General features: G+C 32.0%; 1 protein-coding gene across 1 annotated transcript; it reads left to right on the top strand.

Annotated features, from left to right (window-relative positions):
• Positions 1 to 921: 921 nt before the first annotated feature.
• On the top strand, positions 922 to 20,385 carry LOC111707813 (phosphatidylinositol-binding clathrin assembly protein unc-11). Its single transcript, XM_023480974.1, has 20 exons — positions 922 to 1,048; positions 1,464 to 1,606; positions 2,030 to 2,105; positions 2,564 to 2,650; positions 3,810 to 3,913; positions 6,182 to 6,246; positions 6,361 to 6,370; positions 6,483 to 6,524; positions 8,110 to 8,207; positions 8,404 to 8,448; positions 8,987 to 9,056; positions 9,342 to 9,450; positions 10,245 to 10,355; positions 10,815 to 10,880; positions 13,108 to 13,173; positions 13,814 to 13,902; positions 14,808 to 14,881; positions 15,199 to 15,268; positions 15,508 to 16,098; positions 19,340 to 20,385. Exons 1-19 carry the CDS (start codon positions 922 to 924, stop codon positions 16,087 to 16,089), a joined length of 2,034 nt encoding a protein of 677 aa, XP_023336742.1. The 3' UTR covers positions 16,090 to 16,098; positions 19,340 to 20,385.
• Positions 20,386 to 20,686: the final 301 nt, after the last annotated feature.

Below are 20,686 nucleotides of genomic sequence, written 5' to 3'. Positions count from 1 at the left end.
TGATTGTGTCCTTTGAGCAAAAAAAGTTTGTGTATTAACTGTACACTTTTAAATCAATTAAGCAACTCAAGCTAGAACCATGAAACAGGTGTTAAAATAGTGTTATATTTTCTCCGTTATTAGGATTTCTAAATCCCTCCCCGAAGTATACCCGTCTGTAAATATATATCATCGTTAAGGCTAGTCCGGATAATATGGCACCTTTCTAAATTGTTAGTAATATACTTCTTTTCACTTAAATGTCGTCTTTTCTTTGTTCACAGGTGATTTTCTTCACGCACAACGCGGCATTTCTCGGGAGTTTGCGCATGCCTGGCTCAAGCTACTAATCAATACAATCTAGTAGAGAGCTGCTGCTATTGCCAACTGAATCAGCAGTCACCTGATTTGTAGTAAACACTAAAATACTATAATCCGTCAATTTGTCACCAAAGCTTACATATTTGTCGATTTGACAGGCTAGGGGGCCGAGCGCTGCAGCCACGGGTTAGGTTAGTTAAGACACTTTCTGGACCGAGCGCTGCGTCTAGGATAGGCTAGGGGGCCGAGCGCTGCAGCCACGGGTTAGGTTAAGTTAACGACACTTTCTGTTAGATCCATGTACAAAATTGATAGGAGGGGGGGGGTCCAAAAATGGTTCTCTAGAAATATACCCAAAAATCGTTCTCGATCCAGGAAGTTACCGAATGATGTTGATTTTTATTATGGATGCTCAAATCTAGATCAATTGGTTTATGTCGAATTTTTCTGAGCTTAAATTAAAATTTTAAACTATATTAGCTGCACTACTTAAAAGTTTCGGGTTTTCTATTTGAAAGAAATGCAGGAGGGGGGGGGGATATAAAAACAAATTATTGACTAGTTTCTTAGTCAATTAAGAGGGGACTGAAGTATCAAACCATGAAAATTACTTCAGCCATCATGTCACTATTTACTATTTTAAGGATATTGGCCGCTCGGCACAGTATCGCTGGTCAAGGCTTGGCTAAAGCAGTCTGTAAAGCAACTACAGAGGAGATTATCGGGCCTAAGAAAAAACATTTGGATTGTAAGTATCAAGTTAATCTAAATTACTAATATAAATCATACTAAAATTCTAAGAAAAAATTACGTTTACAAATTTTTTTACTAGTCAGCTAATTTCATGATTTTCTTTTATCTACTCGAGGAATAGTTTTAAATAGATTATTTTTGTAAAATAACAAATTAGACCTAAATATTCATTTTAGTGTAGTATAATATATGAAAGTAAAAGCAAACTTTTTGTGACTTTTTATGATTTTAAGTCTAACAATGATAATGATACATTTCAGTACTATTTACTTGAATGTCAACGGATTATAAATGACCATCAAATTTAAGAATTATTTGACTGACTTACAAACTTGCCCTTTAACAATGAGGAAGACATCGTCGGTTTTCCTTCTTTTTTAAAAATAATCTCTTTCAATTCTATAATTAAGACCTACTGCACTGTACAAATGAGCCTAACGTCTCTATCCCTACCCTGGCAAACCTTCTCATCGAGAGAACACAGAATCCGCACTGGGTTGTCGTCTTCAAAGGTCTCATCACAACGCACCATCTTATGTGCTATGGGAACGAGGTTAGGATTTTTTTTGTGTAGGATCCGTTTCACTTTGATGCGGATCCGCCCTAAAAAATGAATCTGGACCCAGGTCATGAATAATTCTTGATTTTTAAAGAAATAAAATTATTTTTTTCTAATTTGTATAGCCGTTTTTGCTTTATTTTATGCTTAAGCTCGATTAACCATTCAGAGATTATAAAATTTGTAATATTAGCTCATAAGTTTACATTTGAGATTTGTTTTTTAAGACCCAAAAAGTTGATTTTTATTTGGCTATGGTTCGTTAAGGACCCGTGGATCAGGATCCGCGGATTCACAATTTTTTGTGGATGCGGATCCGAAGCACTGGGCTAACCCGTAACACTTTTTTTGTCATGTTCCATTAAATTTTGCTGATCCCTGTATCTTGCCAGTTCTATGATATTTGTTTATTTTCAGAGGTTTACACAGTACCTTGCTTCAAGTAACAGTAACTTTCAGCTCAATAGCTTTTTAGACAAGGGAGGAGTACAAGGTAAGAAGGAGTACATGACAGGCGATAAAGGAGTATATGGTAAGCTGAAGTACATTATATGAAATGAAGGAGTATATGGTAAGCTGGAGTACATTATATGAAATAAAGGAGACATGTTAATATATGTAGTAGGCAATTTGAAAGAGGACAAAATAACATTATCATATGAGCCAATAAAGCATGTTAACATATAAGGCAATGATAAGACAAAATATAGTTTATTGCTAAAAATACACATACAAGTTATAATGTTACAAGCAAAAAATCTGCAACTAAATTTATATTGTTTACTATATTTATGCAATCATGTAGCAATTAGGTGGAGATTAGCTATTTGCTGTTTTGGGTTTTATCCCCACCTAATATAAAATATATGTATTACAAATTCGGATGGTTTTTTTTCTTCAGTAAATGTATTACAGTGTCGGATGGTTCTTTTTTCAATACATTTATTACAGTGACTGATCTGCTGCAAAATGTAATAGCTCAGGCTGTATACCTTGAACCAAACCATAAACAAACTGCGGAAAGAAACAGGATTGTAGGTAGTCAACCAAACTTTTGGTTTGGTTTGGTTTGGTTTGGTTTGGTTTGGTTTGGTTTGGAACGATTGTAGCACTAAGTGTTAGATCAAAGCTTTTTCATTTGCATAAAATGTTAAAAATGAAAGAGTTTTTTTACTTTTATGAAAGTTATTAATATTTCCATCTTTTTCATGCAGGACCACTTAGGGGTGAGTATTTTATACTTGTTTTATGACTACTTTTTTTGACACCTTGTTGTTATCGGTCTATATTTTTCTGAGAAAAAAATTAAATAATTGAGATAATTGGCTCCAGTAAAGTTACAAAAAGTCAGCTGGTTTTTAAAAGTTTGTTCCTAAGAATTTTAGTTCTTAGCATTATTCATTTTACAGTTAGTATTTGTGGAACAAGTGTTTTCATGTTGTTAATGCACACATTTTTAATTTCACAGATTTTTAGGGTTGCGTTTGAATTTTATTTGTTTTTTATTTGTTTTAAAATAATTTTATTATTAACCTTACCCTTAGATTTTTCTTTTAAGACAAGGAAAATTAGATCCACAACTTTAATCATTATTTTTGTACCAGTTTGGTGAACATTTTTAAAGTGTTTTTTTTTCTTGCATAGCATTTCTTCAAAAGTTAAAATGCAGTAAGGTGTTGATTTTGAAGGGAAAAATTTTTTTATTTGATTTTTAGCAAAAAGTAACCTTCCCCCTCCCTGCAGGAATTATATGAAACTAAATTCTGTTGAATAGGGATAAGAGGGGAAAGTTGTAAAAGATTGGTAGTAATACCAAAAGTTTAAGATAACTCTGAATGAGAAATGAGGTACTTCATATCCCTATATGGAATTTTCTATATAAATACTTATTGAAGGGATTGACCCTTAATTAAAAACAAGACAAGACCGATTCAAAATGGTCCCTTTAAACCATCATCACATCAATATTTTGTATAATTTTTAGTCGTTTTTATAGCTTGTGTTAAACTCCATTTTTTTCTATTTGTAGAAATCCGCAAGTTCCTTTCATAACGCACCTTTGAAATATTAAAATTTAAAAAAGAAGGACATGGATGTTGGATAGTTAACTCATTCTTGATCTGACAAAGCATTTACGGGTACCTTTGTGAATCGGACGATAGTGGACGTTTGATAATCAATTTATTTATTTGTTCAGGATATGATATGTCCCCGTTTATCCGGCGGTACGCCAAGTATATGAGCGAGAAGTCGGTTAGCTACAGGAATGTAGCATTCGACTTCTGTAAAGTTAAGAGAGGGTAGGTTTAAATCATTATTTTATGTTTCAAAGGGATCGTGTACTTATTCAAGAAAAAACTTTATACCCCAATTTCGAGTTAGGAACAGTATCGAATTTTACCATTCTCTGAGGGCTAAGATGATCAATATATTCCTGCGAAATTGTTTAAAGATATCATTATTATGTACATATCATTTAAAATTATATAATATTAATTCGTTCAGGGGTGTATTTTTCTGATAAATCAATCCCCCCCGGCCCTTTTTGAAAATCATTTGTTTTCCCAAGAAGTTGTGTATGTTTTTTTTAGAGTTTTATAAACTGAATTGGGAAAAAAGATGATTTTTAGGGGAAAATAAAACATTTTTGGATAAAAAGAATGAAAAGGATGAAATCTGCATGAAACTATTTGACAAACAGGAATCTGCATCAAACAATCATACTTGGGACGTGTGAGAACATATTAAATGAAAGATGATGATTTTATAACATTTTTCTTTTTTAAGCCTTTCATACTATACTAATATCTATTATGTTTATTTGTATGAAGAAGTAAATATTTTTGACAAAAAAAAAGAGAATTTTTCATTTCTAAATTTTTCATTTTTTTCCAATCTTAAATTTTTCTAAAAATCTTAATTTTGGAAAATGTTGTTTATTTTGTTCTAAATTTTTGGCATTTTTTTGAAGAAAAATCTTAAATTTAAGAACAGCGGTTTTGATTTTGTTTGGGGCAGGGGGCAACTATGATTACAATAAGACCCATAAAACTGCGGAATAGGAAGCTGACTTATAGATTAAGCTATGAATCGTCTCACTTGATAAGTTGATTTTCATGAACAATTTTTTGCAATATAGCATCAAGAATGCATACATGTCGTCTTCCTAGTCCATTGTTTTGTGGGTTCCATTGTTGTGTAAGGTGAACATTAAAAATCTTAGCATACGAATCTTATATTTAACTTTTTTCTGCTAGCTGTAAATTCCTATTTTATGACACAGTTGTGTTTTAAGGTCAATTTAAATTTTAAAAAACCAGGTGGCGGACTGGTGGTGCGTGGATAGAAATAAACAAATATATTGCGTAGGTTTTTTTATGATGGAAACTTATCACTGTGACAACTACAAATTTAAATCAAGTTTTTGCGNATCTCTAGTTTTTAAACTAATATATTTTCATGCATCTCTAGTTTTTAAACTAATATATTTTCATGCATCTCTAGTTTTTAAACTAATATATTTTCATGCATCTCTAGTTTTTAAACTAATATATTTTCATGCATCTCTAGTTTTTAAACTAATATATTTTCATGCATCTCTAGTTTTTAAACTAATATATTTTCATGCATCTCTAGTTTTTAAACTAATATATTTTCATGCATCTCTAGTTTTTAAACTAATATATTTTCATGCATCTCTAGTTTTTAAACTAATATATTTTCATGCATCTCTAGTTTTTAAACTAATATATTTTCATGCATCTCTAGTTTTTAAACTAATATATTTTCATGCATCTCTAGTTTTTAAACTAATATATTTTCATGCATCTCTAGTTTTTAAACTAATATATTTTCATGCATCTCTAGTTTTTAAACTAATATATTTTCATGCATCTCTAGTTTTTAAACTAATATATTTTCATGCATCTCTAGTTTTTAAACTAATATATTTTCATGCATCTCTAGTTTTTAAACTAATATATTTTCATGCATCTCTAGTTTTTAAACTAATATATTTTCATGCATCTCTAGTTTTTAAACTAATATATTTTCATGCATCTCTAGTTTTTAAACTAATATATTTTCATGCATCTCTAGTTTTTAAACTAATATATTTTCATGCATCTCTAGTTTTTAAACTAATATATTTTCATGCATCTCTAGTTTTTAAACTCTTTTAAATGATTTCCAACTCTGGAATTGCGTATTGTCGGCATCAGTATTGGTCTAGATTTTTAATACTTGATTTTTCTTCTCAGAGTTATTCAAGCTTGAATTGCACTGGGTTGAGCGAGGGATGGGATGCAGAGCCGCCATGAGCCCTGCGAAATAACCTCTGGAGCCTCCTGATATGTAGAATGACCTCCAAACAGGGCATGGAGATGGAATGATGGAGGCTTGGAGACGTAGTAAGAGGTGCGGAGACGGTTTCGCGAGGCTGGTCATTCTGCTTATCTGGAGACTCCGAAGGTCATTTTGCCACGGTCATGGCAGCCCTGCACCAGTGCTTCCCCTCCCTCGTTGAGCTCACTATAACTCCTAATCTTGTCTTAAACAATTGATATTTAGGATTTGAACAACGGAGTAATCAACGCTTGTTTTATGCTCCTCTTCAGAGATCTTATCAGGTATTAGCCGGAAGTTGCACCTTTTGAATTGAAAGCACTAATCCGTATATTTTGTAACCCAACGGATTAAGTTAAGTACTTTATGAACTCTCAAGTTAGAAGTTAAACAAATCCAAAAAGTCTGCTCTCAGTCAATGGTAGATAATGTGATTAGGCATTTATTCACGGATTAAGAACTCAGTCGTCTTAAATAAAANCACCCTGCATGCTTTAATATTTATTTTATTTTTATTCTTTTTTAGAATGTAGGAATAGATAAGGGAGACATACCCGACCTTGCCAAGGTTTTTTTTTCTTTATTTATTTAACGAGGCAAACTGTTAATGTTGTATTGAGTTACAGTTTATTAGTAAATATACAATTGGTAAGTGTTCCTGGAAACCTTTATCAAAAAAAGAGAAAAGGTATATATTTACTTGATTTAGGACAATTCCTGCAAGAAAAAAAAATTGAAAAAAACTTAACTTTATTTTGAAAAAAATGAATCCCTAATTTTTTTGTTGCTGCATATTTGACATAGAGTTTGAGCAAAGCAACTGTTAAGAATAAATAATTTCTTTTCACACTTTGCCAAATTTTTACCCTGAAAGAAATTGTAGGGAATAAACTTTGCAAAACACTATATTGCAGTGAATTAATATTGATTGATTTGTATCTACAAATAGTAGTTAAAATATTTCGTACATTTTTTATTTATTCAATAATTAATTAGAAATAGTTAGTATCTTTATTTTCGTTTTTATAATTTAATATTTCGCAGTGCTGAGGATCCGGATATAAACCAAAAGCTGCAAAAAAAAAAACTTTTTTTACTTTCTTAACCCGAAACTGAACTATTAAAAAAGGAGAGATTATAAAAATTTCCTGATTTCTGAATGGTTCATCAAATTTTAGCATAGAATTAAAACAAAAAAATTGAAAATTCTGAATAGAAATTCAATAAATCGTAAAGAAATGACCTGGATCCGGATCAATTTTTTTCCAGTGCGGATCCAGGATCCGGATCCGCATCCGCATCAAAACTAAATGGGTCCATAGCACTGGTACTTCGGTTTAATTTATTCTTTGTATTCGTCCTATTGCACTTTTATCATTTATCTGTTAGACATTGTATGTCCGTGTAATTTTTGTAGGCTTTAACAAATTCAATATCTAAATATTGATATTGTATTCAAACGTCTTTTGTTTTTTTGCCACTCATGGTTAGGCCCCTAAATGCTCTGTGTTGGGTAATGCAAGGCTATAATGCAAGGAAAGTTAATTGCAGTTACGTATACTCTGCGTACATATTGAAACCAGTTCTCTCTGGGCGTAATTTGTAAACAAGAATAGATGCATCAGTGTTCGTTTAGTATCCGAGGAGGTTAAAAGCATTAAATTTTAATAATTTTGATAATTCACATAATGGTTTCCTATGACCAGAATATTTTTTTATGTGAAAGATGGATCCCATGTCAGGCTGTGACATCCGTCTCGTGTTTACATTACCGCCCAGAGACAGTTCACTGCGTACTTTCCTTGCATTATAACCTTGGGGTAATGGAAATCATTTCAAGAGACCTTCCATGTTTAAAAGGCAATACCGATTTACGATGGTAAACCTAAAAGCTTTGTATACATCCATGTTTATAATTTTTAAAACTGATTATTTTTTATTTTGGTTTCCCTACAAAAGTGACTTGTGCAATTTGCATTTCTTATGCAGGAACACTGTGGAGAAATAAACAGAATCAAACACTTATAAAAACAACAATATTCCCCCTGACTACTCCTCTGAAGGATACCATTGTGAATCAGGCATGTCCCTCTTTATATGGAATGCCAATTAAAATTACGCTCACAGTCCCTTTAATATTAAATTGTGTGTAGGCTCCGAGTAGTTTATTGGATGCACTCGAGGCTCACTTGGCGAACCTAGAGGGGCGAAAACCTGGATCCGGGGGCACCACCCCAACAGGAGCAGCTAGGTTAGTACAAATAAATGGGGGGGGGGGAATTCATTGTTCATTTTATGATTTGTTATTTAGTGACAAGCATGACATTTTGTAATTTTATTTGTTTTTTTATTATTTTTATAATTTGTTTTGTTTTTTTTAGGTACATTATTTTATAGCTAACTTTGTTTTTTCTTTTTTGTTTTATTATTTTTGTTTTGCTTATTAGAGTGAACGTAGCAGCTGCAGTGAATGCTTTAGCTTCCACCTCAAAGTAATTTATTTATTTATTTTTTATTTATCGTGTTTTTTTTTAAATATTTTAATTCTTTAGGGAATATTTTCGTTTTTATATATAACATATTTGTTTTCGGACTTACTTACAGACACCATTCAAACATCTTAAATTTTTTTTGTGAAATATTAATTCAATTTTACCAAGCCCCCATTCCGAAAAAATACCCGAGGCCGAATTTAAAGAGCCGCATCTCAAATTTAAGATGCAGCTCAAGCATGGTTGGATCCACTTTAAATTGTATTCAGTGTTTCGAGATTTGAGCCGGCACTTAGTAGGGACCGGTTTTCTGCTGTCCAGCGACACGGTTTAAATTCTTTAAAATCGGTCTCTGTCCGTTTCTTTGTAAGAATTGAATCAAGATCGAGTAAAGTAATATTATGGTTATATGTTAAAACTACGTTCTAGAAGTTGTATTCTGAATTCTCAGCGCCCCCCCCCCCCTTCCCAATTTGAAAAGATATGATCAAGGACACCCTTCAAATTCAATGAATCGCCAGGCAATATATTTTTTAAGTGCGTTTGGTTCTGCCGCTAACAATGGTGGTATAGACGATAGGACAGCAGAGAAACTTTTACAGGAGGAGGTAATATATTTTACTTTATTTTTTTAATTATTTTTTTTCGGGGGGGGGGGGGGGGGGATGTTTAATAATAATAAATTGTTACGGAAAGTTCTCCCCCCCACCCCCTTAAAAAAGTCAAATGTTGTTTATAAATAATTCAGTAAATTTCTTGCGTTTTCTTGCTTTTTTTATTTGTTTTTAGTCATGTTATTTCAAAACAAAAATTATTCTTTTGATTGATTGAATTTAATTGATTGGTAATCTTGATTAATTGATTTGATACTGATTTATTGATTGATTGCATAGGCTGCTGCTATGGAGAAGTTCCGTAGTTCTGCCAGCGCTAGCAATCCGTTTGCAGTGACAGCTGAAGCTGAGCAGGCCGAGGAAACCCCGAACATTCTAGATCTTTTCGGTAATCAGCTGATGCAAAGATGGCCATTTTTGTTTTTCTTAAAATATAATAACAAAAAATTAAATCTTGGTTTTTGACTGTTAAATCTATAAATATTCCCTGAGCTGGGAATATAAGATTAGGAATCACATAATCCCAATCGCTTGATCTTGATATCGACTGTGGGTACTGTTAGTTCGAGCATTATAAATGCTTAATCTCTTCATCTCAGTTATTCCTTCTTTCCCTAATCAAATCTCCCTTTAATCCCCGTGACTGGGTACGATTTCCATGCGGGATACCGAATAAAGATTAAATTAATCTGCAGATTAACAAAAAATCGAGATCAAGCATTGAAAGAAAGAAATGAGACGACGATGTATTTGTATGTATAATGTATTTGTTTGCTTAAATCAAGGGTAATGCGGGAAATATTTAATACGAAGTTTATCTCAAATATACAATTGTTGACCTTTAAAAAGGTCAGAAAATATACAAATAAAGAAATCAGGAAAAACCCAAATATTCTATAACATTTATTTAAGAAAAATAAAATTTGTTTTGAAATATTTGCAGAGAGTGTTTATCNAAAGTAGTTCCATATTAGAGGTGTTCGCATCTCGACATTCTAAAGCTAACTGACGCTGGGGTGAAGTGGGAGCTAGGGTGAGCGGGGATTTGACATGTGGGGCGTGCTTGCTTCATTTCGTGGTTCCTGTGTACACACGCATTTAGAGAATTAACAGAGGCATTTTGGGTCGGTAAAATCGTCTTCCTTATATTTTCGAATTTATGTTAACAACAATATGCTGCAGGTGTATCAGCTCCATCATCAGCTGCTCCTGCTAAGAGTCCAGCTTTTCCAACAACAGCTGCTGACGATCTACTGCAGCTTCAGGGAAATCCCTTCGCTAATATGTTAAACGGTAAGGGCAATGTCTTAATTCTAATTTAGTAAAATGGAGATAATTCAAACATGATATAAATAATAATAAGAAGAAATCTAATATCTAAAATATCTAGAAATCTATTAAGAAATCTTGCCCAAATCTAATTTTTTTATAGTAAAATTTTAATTTGAGGTCAGAGGCTTGGTATAAGAAAGCACTTATCTGCTAAGCTTAATTATATTTCGATTTAAATCTAAGGAAACCACAAGAAAACAGATAAATTTAATAGTTGGAATATTTCCTTTAATGAGAGCATTTTTTGTGTTCTTTTTGTTACACATTTTTAGTCGCCTTTGTTTTCAATTTTTGAATCCTAATATCAAAAAGGATTTATTTAACTTAATCCTGGAAACACAAAATAATTACCAAACTTACATTACTTGTAAAAAAAAATATAATAATCCCGCAGCCTGTTTTAATATTGCTAATATTTAGCTGCTGGAAGTGGGGCACCTGTGTTTCCCACCCCCACCTCTACACCCTTTAATACTAATGGATCTGGTGAGTAATCATTTATAATTACTTTTTTATTATTAGTATGTAATACATATTTTCAGCCCCCCCCCCTAAAAATATTTTTTTCTTTCAATTTTATTCATACACAAGATATCCTAATTTTAATACTAAAGAAAATATTAAATTTTAATTCTACATAAGATGTTCTAGTTTTAATTCTACATGCTATTCTAGTATTAATCCTACAGAAGGTTTTCTAATTTTTATCCTAATAAATGTATCCTATTTTAATCCTACATAAGCTATTCTAGTATTAATCCTACAGAAGGTATTCTAGTTTTAATCCTACTAAATGTATCCTATTCTAATCCTACAGAAGGTATTGTAGTTTTAATCCTACAGAAGGGATTCTAGTTTTAATCCTACTAAATGTATCTTATTCTAATTCTTTAGAACAAGCTTTGCATTCCTTGCTTTCGGATATCGCTCTCGTTAGTTCTAGATTAATTTTTCTGATTTTTTAATGCGGATTTTTAACATAAGAAAGTTAATCCTGATCTAGTTTTTGTTATCTAATATTTTTATTGATTGCACCCCCTCGGCTTTTACAGGTAATTCTCAATCTACCTTTAATCCGTTCAATTAGAGGATTAATCCAATCAATTAATCCAATCATCTATAGCTGTAGTATTTAGGCAATCCTCCAGAATATTCAATCGCAAAATAAGAAAAATTAAATTAACAATTTTTAAATATTTTTACTAAAACCACTGCTAACGAATATTTGAGTGGAATTAATTAAGATTTGTTTTGTAATTCTTCCTTCTTCTTGTAACCGTTGAGAGTTGAAAAAGGTTGGTCCTAGAGACACAAATTTAACTTGATTTTTTACTGCAACCCACTAGATGAACTTTAATAAGAATTACGATATAGAAGTACTTAAAAAATTCCTTAATCGCAAAAAATTAATAATGACGGTATAAGTCGAATTTTAAGAATTTGAACCACGGCTTCAATTTGAGACGCGGCTCAAAATTGTATTCAATGTTTAAAAATTTAAGCCGGCGCTCAATTGAAAGCGTTTTTTGGCAAATTTGAGACGCGGTTCAAATTTATTAAATTCGGAATCAGCTTTTTATTCTAACAACTAGCTTTTTATTTTAACAACTTCAGTTGGGATAAGTCATTCCTATTTTTAAATTGAATAGACAATAGACTGCTAGTGCATGGTTAGTTTGAACTCGGAATTATCTTTAAAAAAAATTTCACTTGTTTGAAATACACATTGTTTTAATTAGAAACACATCTAGGCCATACTTACTCATAGATTTTCATGAGGGCCAGATTCATCAATACTACTGGGGTGTATATTTTTTCAACAAAAAGANAAAAGATCCTCCCTCCCTCCGTTAGAAATTGATTTTTTCCCCCAGATGTTATTTTTGGTTTTTTTTTGAAAAATTAACAAGAAACCCGCATATTTTGGAAGACATTTTTCAAGTTTAAATAATTTTTTCCCTCGGGAACATCTTTAAGATAGGATAAGTTGTGTTTCAAATTTCACAAAAATGTATGATGTGTGTATTTTTTCATAGGTGACCTTACACATTATTAAATTATTGTTGTCAGAACTGGGAACTTTAGAATTGGATACCCTTACTTAATCCTGATCGCTTAATCTGAATATCTGAGATTAACAAAAAGAGGAGATCAAGCTGATTGATCTCAAAATCCACAATTCTAAAGTTTTTCATCTCAGATAAAATAGTTTTAAGACACAGTTTTCCAAAGAAAGTTTAAGATATATTTGCGTTCATCCAAGCAAACTAAATAAAATTTAGGTTTATCATCTAATTTTTACTTAAATTGAAGGACTTGCATCATTAGACAAAATTTGTTTTTAACATTCGTTCTGATTGATCGGTCGTTTACAATCGACATTGTGATAACTGCAGTGCGCATTAAAGCATATTTTATGTTGAATGTTTTCTAGCTTTTTGGGCTTTTTCCAATTGTCCTGTATTAGTCGTGGGGGTTCAATTCAGTTTACTTTTGTAATATTTCCTTTTTATTTTATATATTGGTTTATTTTGATTTTGCAAGTAAAAAAACTTAAAAGCAAAAATCTGAGAATATTAAAGAAAGAAATTATAAATAGACCAGTCTAAATTAATTTTTTATTCCAATTTCCTGTTTTTTTTTTTTAATTTAAGGATTAATCTTAAGAGAGAAAATTAATTAAAATTTAATTTATTTATTAATTTGTTTCCAGGTTTTGGTTCCAATAATTTTGCATCAGATAATTCCTTCAATAATATTTTCGGCCAACCCCCTGCAGGTAAATAGACAAACTTTCGCCAACCCCATGCAGGCNAAATAGAAAAACTTTCGCCAACCCCCTGCAGGTAAATAGACAAATTTTCGGCCAACTCCCTGCAGGTAAAAAGACAAATTTTCGGCCAACCCCCTGCAGGTAAAAAGACAAATTTTCGGCCAACCACCTGCAGGTAAAAAGACAATAAACTTTTAAATGTTCCACAATTATCTGATAATCTTTTAAAAACTTGAATAGATTTGAAAATTTCTGTTACACATTCCCAATTTTACCCCTGCAATAAGATTCGTGCAAGAACTAACCAAAAACAATTATTTTAAATTTAATAGTTTTTGGTAAGTTTTTATAATATATTTTCTCTAAGGGTAAACATTTTGCAAACATTCATAAAAGCAAACTTTTAAAGAATACAGTTTTGAAAGTTTGGAACTTTCCGAATTAATTAGCTCGGGAAGCCAGCTTTGCTTGGAAACTAAGTTTTCCTTTTTAAAGTCTACCTACCTCAACTTTTAAATCAATTTAAGAACATTTCCGTGGTTCTACTATGCTCCCAAAACAAAGGAATGAAATCGGTAAAAGAGTGTGCTCGGACGTAATAACAAAACACAAACAAATATTACTACTTTATATCTACTAAATGTAGGAAATGGTAACGGTATGACAGGTAGTGATCTATTCGCTGATATTCTACAACCTGCTGGTGCTGTCACCAACAATCAATCTAAACCCAAGGAACAAACACATTTGAATTTCAATTCTGATGATATAAAACTTTTTTACTTTAGAAATCACCTTATATTAATTAGATTTTAACTGAAGTTTACCGAAACTTTATCCAAAGAATTTTGCTTGTTCATATTAAAATCCTTAAATCTAAAATCCAAAAAACTTATTGTTTTTAGTAAACCAGTATATGCAGTGGCATAACTAGATTAAGAACTGAAACTAAAACCACTGAAACTTCCACGTTAGATTCTTAGTAGTGTACTGTCACAAAAACATGGCATAATGGATAAAAGGAGTTAATGATAGGAAGAAGTAGATATGACTGGAAAATGTGTTAGATTCTTAGTAGTGTACTGTCACAAAACCATGGCATAATGGATAAAAGGAGTTAATGATAGGAAGAAGTAGATATGACTGGAAAATGTGTTAGATTCTTAGTAGTGTACTGTCACAAAAACATGGCATAATGGATAAAAGGAGTTAATTATAGGAAGAAGTAGATATGACTGGAAAATGTGGACATTGCAAAACAACTCTTCCTTTTACTTGGAGGGGGGGGGGGTCTATGAAAACAAAGTTTACAAGAAAAAAATGAAACTAGATTTTTTTAATTCATCTTAATCTCAGTTTGTTCGCAAAATAAGTTGGAAAATGAAAATGAAAAATAAAAGTAACAAATTTGATATTATTTAGTTTTGTCAATAATGGAAGAAGTTGAAAAGCCTATTCGTATAATCCGGATTCATGGCTCAAACTTGATCGTGAAACCCGACGTTAGATCTATCCTGATCGTACCCTGGTTAGATCAAGGAGTCCACGGGACTTCAATAGCTTCTTGAATTGAATTAAATTGAATAAAAACTCTTAAAAGTTTAAAAGGTGACGTCAGTCTTCTATGTGTTTGCTTACAGCAGGTGATTACTGGAGATCTGGACGCTTCATTAGCAAATCTTGCTTCTAATCTTAATTTTGGTGCAAGCGGAAAGTAAGTGTTTTTTATTTCATGTTTTCATATTGTATACTAGCTGAATTTAAATAAATGTATGTATATGAGCAAAGAGCTTAATTATATAGATAGATAGTTTTAATTTCTAACGTAAATAAGAGTAAATTTTGACACTTCTTCCAATCATAGATTCTTCACTATTGTTATGCAGCACTTGGTTGGTATATCGACAGAACTCTTTATCATTATTCATAGCGTAAACTTTTAGAGATTACACAAAGAACAGATTTAAGAAACACAAGTTTTTATCTCAGTTTTTAAAAGCAAGATTATTCTTACAATTTTATTATTTAAAGTCCTGCCTTGAGTGCACCTGTGCGGGGACCTCCTATGGGAGCCAGGAACAATTTTCAAAATCAACCTATGGTAAGAGATAAAATCCTCAAATGCTAGAATAAGAATTTCAAGTCTTTATCCCTAGATTTTGCATCCTTGAAATATATATTTTTTGATAAATATGGCATGTCAATGTACTGCACTTACTCAGCTTTCTTTAAACCCTTTTGCATGTTTAAACCTTTGTTACAACACCATTTGCTATTTGCTATGCTATCAGCCTCCACACTTGATTTATACTTTTACAGATATATAACATTAATTTATAGGTTGGCGACGTTTTTTCTCCTCCAAATCCAAGTTTTGGGGTTTCTAGTTCAATCTCCCAGCCAAACTTTAGCATGGCTAACCTTACTCCTTTTGGAAATACTTCCTCAATGGCTGGCAATGCATCTTCCTTTGGTGGAAGCTCCTTTGGTCTTGAGACCACCTGGGGCCAGTCTCCCAATCTTTCAGGAACATCACCGGGAAATTCTTTTGTTTCACATCAACAGTTTCCCACATCACAGCCTTTCCCCACTTCAAGTCCTTTCCCTGGGTTGTCTCCATCCCAGTCTTTTCCAGCTTCAGGGCTTTCAGGCATAATGACTCCCTCGCCATCCATGCCGGTTATGTCGTCTTTTAGTTCATCACCATTTGCATCTCAGAACCTGAACACTGGGTTTTTATCCACTTCCTCTTCTCAGAATTTTAGCAACAACAATAATGAGGTAGGAGGGAAGTATCTCACCCCCAACAAAGGATTCCAGGCTGGGTTTGGAAACGGGAGTACTCCAGGGTTCAATACTGGGGCTCCTGGTCTTACTACTGGAACCATCCCTGATAACGATCCTTTTGGTGGACTCCTCTAAACAATGCATGTTAGTATTAAACACTTTTAGTTCAATATCATGGTTTTGGATTTTACAAGGGAAATATATTTTTGTCAGTATCTCCCCTTATTAATTTCTTCTAACTTACAGTAAAAAATATATATTTGTGTTCTGCGCTTCACATTTTTTTGAGTAAACACCATGTGAACTTTGATAGGGGATAGATTTTTGTAGACAATATTATATACCCCTGCACAGTGTACATAAAAATGTGTTAGTAGTAAGTTAAAATGTTGATTATATGCAAATTTCTAAAATATTACATTTTAAGTGTTTTGTGATCCTTTTATCTTCAATTTTGAAGTAAATTGTTTACATTTTATATGTTCTCAAACTGCATGCATCTTTTTTGCTTCTTTAAATATTCTTCTTTCCATGATAAGCAAATTTAGTTTTAATGTTACACAAATCCTAACTATTTAAACACAGTTAAACACTGTTACTGCTCATTTGAAGTCAATTCCTTGTGTTTACAACTCCTATTTTCTAGTTAGGATATGATTTTATGATTTTATTTGGCATGTCCGATTTACAATTTAATATTTATTCCTTTCTGAGAAACTATAAGAAAGATATCATCATCGTGATTAAGAATCGTCTTTTTCTATTAAAGTCTTCTTAATTCTTTAAGATTTTCTTAAAGAGTTTGTCAATTTGTAGGTCGTTAGGTTACCAGATCTATTCTGCGGCTAGTGAGAGTAGAAAATGTTTTTAAAGGGAGTGACCGGCTATGTAAGTTAGTTGAACTGAGTTTGCTTTTTAGACATATTAAACTTTTTTAAGATTTGTAAATCTGAGTTTGAGCGCAAATTCGACGTTCAAAACTCTACTTTGGGGGTGGATTTATTTTTATTAATTAAATAACGACAACGAAAAATAAAGTAAAAATTATACAGTAATCTAATTAGATGGTTAGGAACAAATTTCTCAAAAGAAATTTGTCAGTAAATCAATGCTAAAATCGATTTTTTCGCTTTCATTATTAAATTGAATTTCTTATTTTCTTTTAATTTATTCGCAGATTTCTTCAAATTCTTCAAATGTCGTCTTTTCAATAATAATTCTAGGAAATCTGCGAAAATCTTTGTGAATAATGAGAAATTAGAAACTAATAATTGAACAAGCTTACTTATTTTCGATGATAAGAATTAATTTTTACTTTCTCAACATGTTCCTATACATGACGTCTGTAGTTTATTGTAAAACTTTTTACATTTTATGTTGTCGTTATTTAATAATTTTAAAAAACTAATTCTGAAAACGTATCCACTCCCGAAGTAGGAGTTTTGAACGTCGAATTTGCGGTCAAAATCGGGATTTACAGATCTTTAAAAAGTTTAAAATGTCTCAAATGAATCCAAATGAAGTTTACCACAATACTGCATACTCAGTTCAACTACCTTCATAGCCGGTTACTCCCTCTAAGCCGTCAGCTGGATGTTTAGTATTTTGTCAGAGGCTTGTTTTTTGGCGCCGTGACAAACTCCTGAAAGACAAACTCCTGAAAGACAAACTCCGGAAAGACAAACTCCTGAAAAGACAAACTCCGGAAAGACAAACTCCTGACGAGACAAACTCCTGAAAATAAAAAATTCTGAAATACAAACTCCATAATATCAAATTTAAAAAATGTTTCACAATTCATATTTAATCTAGCCGCAGCGCTCGGCCCAGAAAGTGTCAACACTTAACCTAACCCATGGCCGCAGCGCTCGGCCCCGTAGCCTGTCCTAGCCGGCGCGCTCGGCCCAGAAAGTGTCTGAACTAACCTAACCCATGGCCGCAGCGCTCGGCCCAGAAAGTGTCTTAACCTAACCTAACCCTAAATAATAAAAATAAATTATAATAAACTTGCTGGTTATTCTGATCATTGTAATACTTTGCTGCTTGAAACATATTCAAATTACTAAAGATTGAGAATTTTTTCTAGGATATTTGCGGATTTTGTCTCCTAAAGTTTATGAATTTTATCATATTTCATTCAGAGAAAAATTTCATAATTTCAGGAGTTTGTCTTTCAGGAGTTTGTCTCGTCAGGAGTTTGTCTCGTCAGGAGTTTGTCTTTCAGGAGTTTGTCTTTCCGGAGTTTGTCTTTCAGGAGTTTGTCTTTTCAGGAGTTTGTCTTTCCGGAGTTTGTCTTTCAGGAGTTTGTCTTTCAGGAGTTTGTCACGGCACCTTGTTTTTTAGCAACTTTGGTATAAGATAACTTTACCACGTGATGACACTTATACCGTATGTCCTTGCTGCGTCCGACGACTTCTGAAAAATTGTCATCTTTCTTTTTCCTATACAATTATCAACAAAGGGAGGGGGGCCATGCGGCCATGAACCCCGCAATATCCTGTTTGAACCCAGGTAGTTAGCAGAACCCTGTTCGAACCCCGTGGAAGCCTGTTCCAACCCTGTGAAAGACCGTTCTTGTTCAAACTTTTTTTTTAATTGCATAGATCTAATAAACACTAAATTAAAAGTGGTCAAAGCAATTTTATAAAAAACATTAATATCAAAATTATATACTTCATACCCACTTTTAATGAATCGGAATCAGTTTTTTTTGATAAATAATAAGTTGCAATTTATATTTATATGGAAGATATTAATTATTATCTCTTTATCACCGCAGTCAGCTCATTTAAAGTAATTATTAAATCTAGCAAAGACAAAATTTTACACTGAGAATGAGAATTGATTTTTATCTTAAAGCTAAAAGAATTTTGTTTGAATTTTTGAATTTTTTCCTTTTTAATTCAATTATTATTAAAAGATTATTTTTTGTACAGTCTTTGGCGGGGTTCAAACAGGGTTCCGCGGGGTTTGAACAGGCTTCCGAGGGGTTAGAACTGGGTTCTGCTAACTACCTGGGTTCGAACAGGATATTGCGGGGTTCATGGCCGCATGGCCCCCCCTCCCTCATCAACATGTCTCTGGCAAATTACTTAGTTATAACAAGAAAACAATGGAATAGGAAGTCGACATTATAGCGATACTTAGTGTATTTGATGATTACAAAGCAAAGAGTGAACTAAATCTGTTTACATCACTCCACAAGCTCATTGAACTTTTTAAAGTTATTTCTTGATTCTCAAAATCGTCTTCCTATTCAATAGTTTTCTGGTTATCAGTGTATTAACATAAACTCAAAATGAATTGTTTAGAAAAAAATAAGCTCGAGTAATTCAAATAAATAAAATTGAAATATTTAAAAAATTTACTTTTATTTACTTTTTAGGCGCATCCCTTCATGTGAGCACTGCAGTGATATAAAACCAGGAATTCAGTCAAATGCAATATATATATGAAAGATCTTATGGAAACTGAAACTTTTAAAAACTCGACTTTTAACGGTTATGAAATTGTGAAATATTTTATTTTTTAAAACCTTCGATGAAGTGTTATAAACCCATTGCTCTACATTATGCATATATAAATAAGTTATGTATTATAATTGTAAATTTTCAAACAAATATATCCCACATTTTATCAGAAGGTTTTAGAAGTTATTTTATGTTTGTACTTAAGTCTGCATTTCTCATATAGATTATTTGATTTGCAGTATGTAACCCTGATCTTTGTAAATGTATTTAAAGTTTTATCAAAAATAAGAAATTTTAATTTCACGAAATGCGTTGATTTTTAGATCTACTTAAACATAGAGGACTGGGATCCAATAGTGAACAAAATAGAAGCATACCATGCTATTTCATTCAATAGTAAAATGGATAAATATTTTAATTTAGATGAATCAATATTTGTTCAATCAGAGTCAGATGTTGTTAAAGGTACCACAAAATAAATTAATAATTTTTCTTTCTGTTTTTGTTCTCCATACACATTTTATACAGGGTAACATGGTGAAATCAAGAAGTCCTTTCGAACTTGGATTTGTTTACGGATCTGAACCTTTTATTTAAAAAGAATAACAATAAAAGACCATTAAATGTTCATTGTTCAGCTTGTCTAGTTTTCAAAACTTGATAAACCAATGTTGTATTTTCATGTAATGGGACAATTCACGTTATTTCAAGTGCATCTCCAATTAAAGATTTACATAACCTAAATCTGAAAAACATGGATATCTTTATCATTCAAAGACAAAATTACTGTTGTGAATCAAGACTTTAACTCTTTAAATGGATGGTTTCTTGAAATTAGTCAGTTGTCCCTGTAAAATAGTCCTGAAACCCTGTTAAACTGATCAGTCTATAGGTCAGTTGCTTTATACATTCCATGTAATAAGTTTATATTTAGTTTCAAATAAAACATTTTAACCATAATTTAATATTGGCTAGGTGAGTTGGGAGTGGGAATGGTTAAAACATGTATGGGAAAACAGAACCATATTCTTGTTGTTCTCCCATACTAGCTATCATACTAAAAAAGTGTCTATTCCTTGTTTTTAAAACCCATTTTTTTAAATCTGATATTTTGTGAGTTTCAAAATGATCTGAGTAGTCAAAAAATTCGTTCGCATTTTAATCGATTAAATAAAGAATAAAATTGTGTTTTCAGTTTTTCTGTTCTATTTTAATAGAACAACTCCTGGCTAATAATCAGACAATTAATTGTCATATTTCGT

Source organism: Eurytemora carolleeae, unplaced genomic scaffold (assembly GCF_000591075.1).
Source record: "Eurytemora carolleeae unplaced genomic scaffold, Eaff_2.0 scaffold715, whole genome shotgun sequence".
NCBI lineage: Eukaryota > Metazoa > Arthropoda > Copepoda > Calanoida > Temoridae > Eurytemora > Eurytemora carolleeae.
Note: the sequence above shows the minus strand (reverse complement) of the source record. Positions and strands in the feature narration are given on the sequence as shown.

Bases quoted from the DNA above. Each gene is read 5' to 3' on its own strand.
- LOC111707813 (XM_023480974.1), top strand. From the start codon at position 922: ATGTCACTATTTACTATTTTAAGGATATTGGCCGCTCGGCACAGTATC. The intron at 1,049-1,463 runs GTAAGTATCAAG...TCTATAATTAAG, and splicing joins TAAGAAAAAACATTTGGATT to ACCTACTGCACTGTACAAAT. The intron at 14,882-15,198 runs GTAAGTGTTTTT...TATTATTTAAAG, and splicing joins AATTTTGGTGCAAGCGGAAA to TCCTGCCTTGAGTGCACCTG.